At 44.6% G+C, this 12781-nt stretch overlaps 1 protein-coding gene across 1 annotated transcript in view; it reads right to left on the minus strand.

Moving 5' to 3' along the window:
* The window catches only part of TRHDE (thyrotropin releasing hormone degrading enzyme), a gene marked incomplete at both ends in the record, with an annotated part of 200774 nt that extends 194087 nt beyond the window's left edge, over nt 1–6687 (minus strand). Inside the window, 2 exons of the mRNA XM_082279873.1 lie at nt 119–392; nt 5873–6687. Coding sequence (XP_082135999.1) covers nt 119–392; nt 5873–6687 — 1089 coding nt within the window. The remainder of the gene's footprint in view (nt 1–118; nt 393–5872) is intronic.
* Between the last annotated feature and the right edge of the window lie 6094 nt (nt 6688–12781).

Consider the following 12781-nt stretch of genomic DNA (forward strand, 5'->3'; position numbering starts at 1 on the left):
CAAATTTTAAAAATACCAATCAAGAAAATACTTTTAGGTATTTGCTGGTACAATCCCTTTACAAAAAGTGAGGGTTTTCAAAGTAATGAAATGTATTTGGTATATTAGGAATACTTACAACTACTCCACTCTTGGTGACAGTTTCCCGGTATGTAAAATTGCACACTGCCCAAGCCAGGTAATAGGTGGACATGAGAGGGGTCTGTGAAAAGTGATCTGTAACCCATCCATCTTCTTCAAAAACAGAAGTTTCAACTGGCATATTTGACAAAGATAAGTAAGTTGCTTGATGTCTGATGCTGATTTTGAATGTGGCCTTGTAGATGGGCTCGTCAAAGCAAGGAAAGGCTTTTCTGGCGTGAGTAGGAGAAAACTGTGTAACACCAAGAAACCTAGAAAAGCAGAAAACAAAAAGAAAAATTGATTACTAACTATGCCTAGCACTTGATTCATAGACATACCAAATAAGACACTGCATGACTACTGTGGCTTAAGGGGGGAAAAAATACAACTGTACAAAATATACAGTGTTTGAACACTGCTTTATCACTTTCTTACTACCTCTACTGCAACGCAATAGATACAAATTAATGGTCAACAAATTTTCTACTAATTTGTAAACATCACACTGACATTAAATAAATCAACCCTCACCTTGCGTTAAACTTCAGGTTCTAGCAGTGTTGTTCATAAATATGTGGGAAGAAAAGTGAGCCACTGTTGGTTATACAATGTAAAACAAGCAGACTCGGTTCAAACCAGGATTTAACAGCCTTCAGGGAATTCACTCTGCCCTGAGACACTGACAGGGCACTTTACCTTTCTTTGGGCATGAGAACTTACGGTCACACAGTGCACTCAGGAGGGTCATTGTTTTCCACTGCTGATTACTTCTCTACCGGCTGCATGTAGGTCTGGGACACAGTACTATGCAGCACTGCTGTGTCTGTGCACATCCAAAAAAACATTCTGTGAGCTTTGCAGAATCACAAATGTAAGCAAATGATTAAACCAGCACAAACTATTTCACCATTCTTCTACATGTGCTTTTCTCTTCTGGTGTATCTTATAGAAAACAAATCCATGTTCACAGTTAATGGGTCAAATTATGGAAAGATCTCTGAAGGAGGAAAAGGTATTTATTGTGCACATATGGGAAGAATGGGAAGGCTTTAGCTTGACAATAAAACCTGTAGCTGGCTTCTTTGGAAATAAATAAATTTTGATCCAGATATAGGAAGCTTTCTGGATAGAGACTTATATTTACACATTTGGAGAAAACCTATGATATTTTTGCAGAAACAGGAAGCTACACTTAAAAGGTTGACTTACTGAGTTTGGTAAGAGTATTTTCTGGAGGCATGTAGAATGAAAAAATTACCATGAGCCAACCATGTAAATTTAAAGGTAGCACATATGTAGGCTTTTTGAGTGGTATTGATTCATGTCTCACTTTCCAAGGCTTCATCTGTGGAAATAACCATGCAATTCTAGATACCAGGCACACATTTATCAAAATTTTAGAGGCTGACTAATCACCTGTTATTCCTCTGAGGGAAAAGGATGGGTGGATAGCTTTGATGTAATGAAAATGGTGGCACCTATTATTAATCAGTCTATAACCATTATTCTGCAATATGATATTCTAACACCGACAGAGCAAAAGAAATAGGTAGCCCATAGGGAAAATAAAGTATCTAACTTTTTCTAAAACTTTTTGGATTTTACACATATTTTGAAGGCAATGAAGAAATAAGTTTATTAAAATGTTACACCTTTTTCTTGCTATAGTGCCTGATAGAACTATATATATGTTTTCCAGTGAATTATCACCTCTTGGAAGTAAGGATGACTTTTTAAAAACTTCAAAAATTTTTTCCACCACTGAAGCAATTACCATTGGTCTTTCTTCTAAAATAAAAAGCCTTTTTGGCTAATAATTATTGAAGGAATTCATCACATTTTTCTTGTCTCATTACAAAACATGGATTATTAAAACCATAATTTTGCATAAGGTTGGTAAATCTAAGGTAAAAAGTTGGTGCCAGGTATCCAGTATTAAGCCAAAAAAATTCCATATTATCAGTGGATTTGCACTACTGCAACAAAGCCAAATCAGCCAATTAAATGAAGCAAAGCAACTTAATTTATATGCAAAGTATTTCAAGTGGACCTGATTCTGCATTCTAGGCACACTCTAAACAGCTACAGACATCAACAGAAGCTTCAAGTGAGCATGGAAAACTGTACTGGCCTGTTATTAATAAAACAAGAATGAAGAACTTTCCTCTGCAATTAACAATTTTAATGAGCTCCGACACACACGTAAATGCATACTTAGGAAATACTGTTTATCCTGTGACACTCTCTAAATAAGGAAGCTTTCCCTTGTCTCCCCTCCACATCTTCACCCCACTTCTCAGAGATCTTATCTTTTAATTCATCTTTTAATACATTTTAGGCCACTGAAACAGTCCCTTCACCAGGCTAATAAACCCTGGTAAACTCTTCATCTTCTGTATTTTTACAGATAGACAGATATATTCACATAGACGTAATTGGGCAAATACTGGGCAGTCAGTACTTCATACTAAAAATACATCAGTTACCAATAATAGTGATATTTATAATGTGCATTACTATCAAACACCTATTTGCTTGCTGTGCCATAAAGCAAAACAAACAAAATCTTAAAACTGCTTTAAAAAACCTAACCATTTACTTTTAAAGAAAACAAACAAGCTAAACCCAAAACATTGTTTCTGTTTATCTATTTCACTCTGTGTTCAAGTAAACAAGCAGACTTCTATAGCATGCCAAAAGTGAAGGGCAGGCTGACTATTTGGTCCTTCCCTTTACACACCTCTCTGGGTACCAACACTTTTACCTCCAATTCCTCAAAATACCACCATAAAAGGTTGTACTTGAGGGAAGGACAGGCTCACAGCCCGTCTTCTCACAATACGCATGGCAGTAACTTACAGGTGTTTTAATTCTGTCTTGCCTATTAAAGGAAGCCATGTGTTTCCTCAACAACCTATCTATTTTGACATCTTAGTTGTTACAAGACAAAAGAACGTCTGCTTGTTTTGTCTGTGTGATGTAAGAATTTTTTTCCTTTTCATTTATGCCAAAGTTTGATGTTCATTTACATAACACCTGCATATTCCTGCAGTACTCTACTACAGTAGATCTGTATTATATTTCTGTTGATTACTGTCAGTAAATTCCAGCACATAATACAAAGTAAATTTGTAGCATATCACTTGCATTTTAGATTTCAAGTACAGTAGGAAAGATTTCAGCCAGAAAATAAATATTTTTATGCAGCTCTTACATTTCAGGCTGATTTACAACTTTCAGCTGTGAAGGCCACAGAAACTAACTTTAGGGGGAAAAAATCGTAAATTGAATGCATTAGTATGTTTGTGATACCTCACAGCAGAGTTATTTTCTCCTCATGTACAACAAAACTGAAAAATTATGGTTTAGACCCTTTTACAGAAACTACTACTCCAATGAGGCTGCTGTATTTTAATGGAATATAAAGATGTCAAAAAATCAAAGCACTGCTGGAACACCAAGGTCTCCCAGAGCATGCAAGTCTGTCTGTCTATCATAACAGAAAGTGTCCATGTTTAAGGACTAAAAATGGCTATATGTATTATATTGAAAAATGGGTTATTAATCAAAATGCAAATTGTTAATGTAAGAGCACTCTCTGATCAGAAAAGTTCCCTGGTTTAGAATGGGTATTATTCACTTTACGCTACAATGAGTCATTAAGCCTGTGACATTGGAAAAGGAAAAAACTTCTTCTATTTAACACCTGAAACTACAACCATGCAATGACTACAGTTTTAAAAATGTTTTACTGAAAGAAATATAAGTGAGCTGGTGTAAAGGAAAAACATGCCACTGATTTCAATATAGCAATGCTACCTTATGTAAGGTAAGCATCTTGCCCAGGGTGAATATACTTAACTGTATTAAAAACAAAGTAATTTATATCTGAAAAGTTACACACAGAGCACTGTGAAAAACATTTTACCATCACCTTCTACCCTGGGTCTTAAGCTATCCTGATGACTAAAACAGTGAATAGACCTTTTTTTTTGGTGATGGTTTCTAAATCTTAACTAGGGGATCGGTATTGAAGTGTAGTACAGTAACTCTGGAGAAATGTCACAGCCACACCTATTTGACAGTTCAATTATTCCTACACAAAGTACATGGGAATAATAACTGCTTAAATAACTTCTCTGGTTTGTAAAGTGAATTATACCCCCTGCTGTTAACAGTATTTTATTTTCTGGTTTGCTCATTTCAATACAGGTCTGTAAGAACTCTCAATTACCCCAACCATTCAGTCAACCATGATAAAAGGCATTTTATCCACATATTTTCTTACAACTGTGCTTTTTCAAGTTTCCTTTTTATTTCACTGTGATGACAAATTGCAAAAACTTAATTTCAATCCTGCTTGCAGTTCTAATATCAGGTTTTTTAAATTGTCAGTAATCATAGTAATGAAAATACGTTTTAATAAAAGGGGTTTTGACTTAATTGAGCTGGTGAGGATGCTTTTCATGTCTGACTTAGTATTTTTGCCCAGTTCTTCCAACTATAAAATCTTTGTTTCACTTAGATTGTTTTCACAATCCAAAATATTAAGATTCAGGACAAGAAAACCTGTCACTGCACAGAAAGGACAGCTTAAAAAGAATCCAATTCTAAAATTATAAACCATGCCAGAGCTATCGAGAAGTCCATCCCCGCCTTTCTTTTCCATTACAAAGCCTCATTGCAGTTAGAAAACACCTTCTTTAAAAAGAAAGCCTCTGTAACTGGCTAAACGGGGGCCTCCACAGTGACCCTGCCTACCTTAACAAGGGCCTCGACAGGGACCCAAGGGGCTATAACAACATGAGTAAATACAGATCAAGACTGAATCTTGCTCTGCACGCAAAGAAATCGAGTTTGCCGGGACACAGGGTGTAAATCTGCAGCGACCCAGCAGCAGGTGTAAACGCATTCACCTCAGGTGAAAACACATCCCACCACGTTTTTGCTTTACCTAGTAGAATAAAAACAAAACAGAAGTCCCACTCCCCTGCACGCTGCTATTTGTAACCTGACAAGGCTCTGTCACACGAGGGTACACGGCAGCCGGACAGAGAGTCTTTGTGGGAAACAGACCCGGAGTCCCTGCTCCGGCCTGCCTTGACAAGGACCTAGCGGACGGTCTGCTTCACTGGTGCCACCCCTGGAAGTTCGTTCGCTCGTTGCCACCGTCCGCCCCCGAGCTGCGCTGGTTTATCTCCTGGCCCGCCGGCCGCAGCCCTCCCTGCCCAGGCGGGGAGCGCTCCGCTCAGCCGCCGGCGGCCCCGGCTGACCCCGGCCCGGCCTCCCGCACGGCCCCAGCCCGGACCGCCCCGCAGCCCGAGGCAGCTCCGCCCGCCCCCGCTCGCTCCCTCCAGCCGCTCTCACGACTGTCTCACGACACCGGCCGGCAGCTTGGAGCGGGCAAGGGCTCGCGACCCCGAGAATCTCAAAATCTCTGCCCTGACAGCTGAGCCCTAAGGAGATGTCCAGAGAGAGGTGGCGGGGGAGGCGAGGCCTGGCCTGAGCTCACCGGCCGACTGGCCGGGCTTAGCGGCCGTTCCCCCGCCGCAGCCCCCTCCCCGGGCAGCCGACCGAGCCCCGCACCCTCCGGCGGGACCGCCGGGGCCGGGCAGCGCGGAGCCCGCGGCATCACCCGCCTGGCGGCGCCGCGGCCGCCGGGTCCTAGCGCCACCCCGCCCGAAGTTTGGCGCGGGGGCTGCTAACTTCGGACCGAGTTGGGTTTGAGGCGACGCGGCCGCTCCGCTACCTTCGCTCGCCGTGGAGGACGTAGGAGCTGCGGAAGAAGCCCAGCAGCTCGTTCTCGATGAGGGCGTTGTAGATGATCTTAAGGTTGTAACTTCTCTGCACCTCCAGGCTACGGTTGAGGACCACGACGAACACCTGGGTCTGGGGGTAGAAGAAGGTGCGGGCCACCCGCACACCGCCGGCCAGCTTGTCCTCGGCCACGCGGACCGCCTCGATGTGCATGCGGTGGGCGTGCAGCACGATGTAGCGGCTGGCGTTACGCACCTCCAGCTGCACGTTCACCTCCCCGCTGAAGGTGAAGTTCTCCATGAAGGCGCTCAGCATCAGGTTGTAGTGCAGCGGCCGCAGGTGCCGCGGCAGCCGCGGCCGGGCCCAGGGCGGCAGCTCCCGCCGCCGCTGCCACTCCTCCTCCTCCTCCTCCTCCTCTTCCTCCGCCGCTTCCCCGCCCCGCGCCTCCTCCTGCGACTGGCCCGGGGGCTGCTCCGCACCGGGCGGCTGCCGGGCTGCCCCCGAGAGGCTCCCGTTGCCGCCGGCCCGCGGCGGACCGTCGGCGGCGGCGCCGCACTCCTCGAAGCGGACGCTGAGCAGCACGGCGATCATGGTCACCGCCAGCAGCGCCAGGATGGAGACGGCGAAGCCCAGCACCAGGCGCTTGTGCACGGCGATGTGCCGCTCCGTGGTGCGGGGTCTTGGCCCCGCCGCCTCGGCCCAGGGTCCCGGCGGAAGCCCCCGGCTGCCGTTCCGCAGGGCGGCCTCCTCCTCGATCATCATGGGGGTGACGGGCGGGCGCTTCTCCCGCTTCTCCTCCAGGGCCATCACGGCAGCGCCACCCCCGCCTCCCGCGGGGCCGCCGCCACCCGAGGGGGCCCCGAAAGCATGGGAGACTCCGAGGCAGGGGGGCCCTCGGCCCGCGCGGGACGCACCGTCTCTCACTTCCCGACGAGCCGCATCACCCTGGCCGCCGGGAGCCCCGCCGGGGAGCAGCCCTAGGGGAGGGAAACGGAACGAGGTCGGGTCGGGTCAGGCAAGAAGCGGCGGGCGCTCTCCGCCGTCCGGCCGCCGGGGCCACGCCGCGCAGGCAACTTCTTTGGCTTCTGCGGGGCACTTCAACACATCCCGCCGAGCGCACCTCGGCGCCAAGGGGGAGGGCTCTGCCGCCCCAGCCCCGCTGCTAGCGCTGCCGCCCGCAGGCAGCTTTCTTCCCCCCGCGTCCCGAGCCGCCGGGGCCGGGGTCGGGCTCTTCGCCCGGCCCCGGCAGTGCCCGAGCCATGCGCGCCCCCGGGGCGCCGCCGCGCAGGTCGGCCCGTCCCCGCGGGGCTCGCCCAGCACCGGGGGCGGTGGCACCGGACAGCGGCGCGGGCCGGGCCCGTCCTCCTCTTCCTGATAGCGGGTCAGGCTTCGGAGAGTCGCTCCTCTTATTTTCTCTTTCCTGTCTCCTGCAGGTACAGAGCAATCTCCCGGCTGGCTCGAGCAGAGGCGGCTATATATAGGCACCGGGGAGAGGCGAGGGAAGGGAAGGGAAAGGATGGGAAGGGGGGAGAGGCGGGCAAGCCCTGCCGCCCCTCGGCTTCAGCGGCTGCTCCGGCTGCCGGCGGTGACGGTGGCGCCCCGGGGGAGCGGGCGGGGGCGGGAGGCGGGGGCGACGCGGGGACGAGGGAGGCTTTTCTCCGGTGTGTCACACGCGGCGGCTCCGGGGGAGGTCGCTGAGGCGGCGGTGGGAGCCCCGGCCGGGGCGGGCGGAGGGCGAGGGCCGGGCTGCGCCGGGAATGGGGAGGCTGCAAAGCCTCCGAGCCGCAGGACTGCCCGGGATTACACACAAATGCGTGTGCTCTCCACATAAATATTGAACGCCCTTACTGTGTCATATTTATAGAGACTTAATAAAGAGCCGCCGACTACGTGTTTGGACGACAATAGTGCTGTCATACAACGTGAGGATGGAGCTCAGAAAAGGATAAATACTCCTACTTAAATCGATAGGATTAATATACCCAGAAAAAAAATCGCGCCGTAAGCGTTGGCTGGGACTTTCAGAAATCCCCCTGCCGTTACTCCGCGGCCCCAGGACTCTCTCTCTTACTCTCCTTCCTGCCAGTGGTGAACCCCCACTCCTCAGCTGGAGGGATTTAAAGATGTGTTAAATGCTGCCTGCGGTGATACAGCAACACTTGGCTTGAGTACCCCTAGGAATGAACCCCTGTCTGGAAAACGGAATCATCCTATTTCTTCCACCTACACCCAAACCTTTGTACGTAGGGTCTGCAGAAACACAGAATTAATATATACAGCAAGGATCTAGATCAATGTCTGAAAGCATCTCTGTTCCCCTTATTTTGTTTGCATACTTCAAAAACTATCTCTGTTCATTTTCTTTTTTGAAGCTCTTTAGCTCCAATCTTGTAAGCAGTTACAGATCTGTCTATGTTCAGCATTCAGTCCTGTGGAGTCTATGGGAATATATGCTGTACGTCAAGCTAAATACATACATAACAATTTGCAGGATAAAGGCCTTACTTTCCATAGTGAAGAAAAAAGAACAAAAATTAAAAATCAAGTCCTACACTTCTTTCATAAGCAAAGCAAACCTGAAGAGTTCGTGAAATGTGATATATTAGCCATTTTACTTCAAGGGGAAATGCCTAATCTCTCTTTGTCCTGAATCTTTGACATCTTCAAGAAGTGTTTCACCACTTTGCATGCTGTTGCGGAATACAAATGATCATTTATTGACACTTGAACCACTTTAAGGATTACCAGTTTCAGTAGAAGGAGTTTACTAGCTTCCTTATATATTCCTATAGAAGAATTGTATTCAGGTCTACTGTCTCCGGAAATAAACGAGCCTTTATTTTTATCTTGCAGCACAGCCTAAAAAAAGGTTTGTAATTGTAACAATTCTTAATTAGAAGTATGTTGATACACTTGCTAATAGTGTTTGTGTGTCCTAGGAGGGCTACGATTTTGCTCAATAACTAGCATTGCCACGTATTTCCTGTGGTGATACTTGGCTACCCACCTGTTATAACAGGTCAAAGAACAGAAACATTTTATTATCTGAAAGCAGCATTCATTATTTGTTGAAGTTTGATGCAGAAAGGTAGAAAACTACTGCTATGTGATTTAGGAAAAAAAAAAAAAAAAGGAAACTGACATGGCAAAATAACATCCAAAGCTACAGGTTTAAAATGTCAGTTTCTATATGTTTCATTAAATCCTTTAAAAGTGGGCACAAAAGGAAGTGTCTGAGTGCTTTTAAGATTTTGTGTGCAGGCTGTCAGTATCAGGCATTAGTAAAATAGGCAGTGTTTCCCTCTGTCGCTCTCTGAACTGCACTTTCAGTTATGTTTGTTCTTGTCAGCAGTGCAGGGAGACATTCAGGCAAAGATGTGATTCAAGAGTAGAAGTAGCCTGGAATAAATTGGTACTGTATGTCCCATTTACAAACATTTCTAATTTTTAGTAGTTTTTAATTAATTACAATTGGATAGTTACATGTTTCACAGGTTAAGGTTTTTTTGAAGCCTTCCAGAAAGCAGTGAGTAGCAAGCAGTTGGGCTAACCAGCTCTGCTACTTGAGCACAGGAGCATCATTCTGGCCTTCTTGATGTACACATAACAAATACATAACTCTCCAAGCTGAGATCTTCCAAGCCCTGCCAAGGGAGTCAGTCACACAATATTAATCTATAAATTGAAGGGTCAGTATAGGAGAGAGTATGTAAAAGGTTTAAGGTGCATGCTAGTAAGGAGCCATGAGGCTGACTCCTTTTAAGCCAAGTTGAAATAGCACTCCAAAAACTGGCACAAGGCATGAGTGATGGGAGCTAAGGCTATCTAGATTCACCTCCAATTTTCACCATTGCTCAAACCAAGTATTGAGGGGTTTGCAACCCCTCCTCTTTGGGCTTGTCAGTCTGGAGACTTACAATAAGAAGGTGCAGCTAGGTATTGTGTTAAATAGCTCATGTGCCTCAACTCATCCATCATTCTAAAACTTCACATTACTAGATTAATCTCTTCTTCATATTAGTAATGACAGCTTTCTAAAATATAGCTTGACCAGATACAGGTCAAAGAAGGTATTAACTTAGTAATTTGTTCTAAAATGCTACTCTCTGCAAGTAGTTCCGTGTACAGACTGTTATATATATCCATTTTGCTGAGAAAATACAAAGGCATATGGCTCCCAAAAAAACCTGTGTGTACATCTGGGGAAAATTCTTGGGTTTTCATTTGTCCACAGTTATAGACATGGATTTCATGGGTATTGCCTCTGAAGCTTGCAACTCCTTTGGTCTTTCTGCCAAGACTGTTGGAAAATACATCAGATCATGGATCATTTTTTCAGCAAAATCCTGATAATGACTCCCTGTTGTTCAAAACTTCCCCTAGGCCATCAACATCTTGTATGCAATCTCATTTTATGAGCTTATAGCCTAGGGTTTCAGGTACTCATACAAAATAAAAGAGTATGTCTCACCTTAACTGAATTGCTATGGAGATGGCCCTCCCTAGACAAGTATCAGAAGAAACATGGATAAACTTCAGATAGCACAGTTTCCAATTCTGTACCAGCTTATAGCATGGCTAGCAAAGAGCTGATGAGGGACGCACATAAAGCTGTAGTTTATGTTAAGTTAAGCTTGCACACAACACCTCTCAGTATTCACACTGGTGCTTTACAGTCTTGGAAGAAAAGCACTATAAATGAGCAACTTCATCATATATCATGCAGCTGGGTACAGTTCATCCCAGGCATTGGCACACTACATTTTTTGAGTCTGCCTAACTATTGCTGCTTTTTAATCCAAGTGATCCATCCTTCATTCATCTGGATATAGCAGAGGTTTACAGACAGACTGTGTCGTACTGACACTACTCACAAAAAAAAAAGGTAGGGGACTCAGAAAATGTCCTTCTATGCAAAGCCCAAAATCAACTGGAATTTATATTGGAAAAAATTACAGGGAAAAAAGACTGCATCAGCCCACATCAGTCAGTGCTCCAGTGACCCTTTCAGCCTCAGTCAGGCATTTCTCTGGTCATAGCTGGATTCTCCTTGTGTACTTAAAAGTCAAGAATACTCATAGGTCTTAATCCCTCCTGTTTAAGTCCTAAAATGGACTACTCTTCATAGCCTACTAATATATTGGTCAAAAAACATCAATAAGGTGACCTCTCAGAGTATTATGAGCAACTCACTTTCCCCAGATGCTGCTTCCATGGGGCTGTTTCTTACAAGGCCAAGTGGGGGATGACTGTTTCCAGCCATTCAGGTTGCCAGTGCAGCAAAGAGGAATTACCAGTCCATCGTCCCTTAGCTTTTCAGTTATGACTAATTCCCCAATGAATTGATGCTGCCTAATGGGACAGTTATGTGCTCTTGAGGCTCACAAGTAGGCCAAAGGGAGTGGATTGGGACAGTGATCCTATCTTTAGTGGTTTTTTGGTTGGTTTTGTTTTGTTTTGTTTTTTTCCAGAAGACACTTTCAGTAACATGTCAGGTTTAACATATGGCACTGGGGAATACACCTTCTGTTTAGTTTAAAAATTGCTGCTAAGAAAAATGCTAAGGGAATGACTTTCTAATTAAAAGTGAAAACACTGGATTGTAAAACAAGCTGACACACAGTGATTTGTGCTGGCTTAAACATACCAAGGAAAGGAACATTCCTTCCATCGTTTTCTGCTCCTTCACCCTCATGTCACCTGTATAAATGACCTTCTTTCTTACTTGAGTTCATTGGCAGTAAGCACTATTTATGTTTAGTTTCTAACTAGAGATGTCCAGATGTCTAGGTACAGCTTTATCTTGGACAAGTTTTAGGTTTCCTTTTCTAAAGGAACAGATATATGAGGAACGGGCTATGCAATGTAATGTCCTACGTAATGAGAAGATGGAAGTTTGCCATGGGACAGAGAGGCTCCCTAGTAATCTTGATCCTTCTCTTTCCCTCCTTCCTTTTTTTCTTATCATCACCTCTTGCTTTTCTGTCACCTCTCAGGCTGGAAGGAACATCAGAGGAGGCATCAATAGAGCATTGCCTGTGCACCGCCAGGCCCCAGTGGCCACCTGCTGCTTTCCATTCACCCTGTACCTTGAAACCATACCCTCACCACCGTTTGTTGTGGAATTTACTTCCTTTATATTCCAGTCCTTTTAAACTACTCTGTACTACCGTACAAAGTCATAATGCTTTTTCTTTTTTCAAAAGTCAGCATTTTCTTTCTCAAGTTTTAGGATAGGAATATCTACTTTCATATGAGAACTAAATATTTTAAATTAACTGTTTCAGTGTCTGAGATGTATTCTTTTTCCCAGATGTTCTATTTTTGTATTTATCCACATTTACTCAGCAACTGATTTTTCTTTTTCTTCCTTTCATTTCTTTTTCTTCATTACAGCAGTAATTTAAGAAGGAAAACAAGTGTCCTCATTCTCCACTAGCAAGTTTTAGTTAAAGTGTATTCCAACTTATTTACAATGTTTTTTTTCTAAGTGTTTTTAAACACAGCTTCTTGAAGGGTTTGGTTTTTTTTCCAAGCATGAACCATTTCAACTGCACAAGTTCAATGATGCCGTGTTTTTAGTAGTGGAATGCAGAGCATAGATATAATAGTGTTTGTTTCTTTCACTGAATAATTACACTTAAAACTAGCTAATTGGAATCAATTAGTAGTAAGAAGTAAGTCTCAGGGGGAGAAGAAGAATTATTTGTGGAAACTCCAGACTGCGTTAAGAACCAACATTTACATGGCTAGATTGTGTCTTAGCTACTGAACCTTTTTCATTAAAAAATACAAGGAATGTTGTAGTGGGCAAGGCAAGGGTTTACTTCCATTAAAATTTAGATTAAACCCCATTTTTTAAAACATCTGTGGATAATCTCTTCATCCATTAAACTCTACA

The sequence above is a fragment of the Coloeus monedula genome, assembly GCF_965178545.1.
Source record: "Coloeus monedula genome assembly, chromosome: 4".
NCBI lineage: Eukaryota > Metazoa > Chordata > Aves > Passeriformes > Corvidae > Coloeus > Coloeus monedula.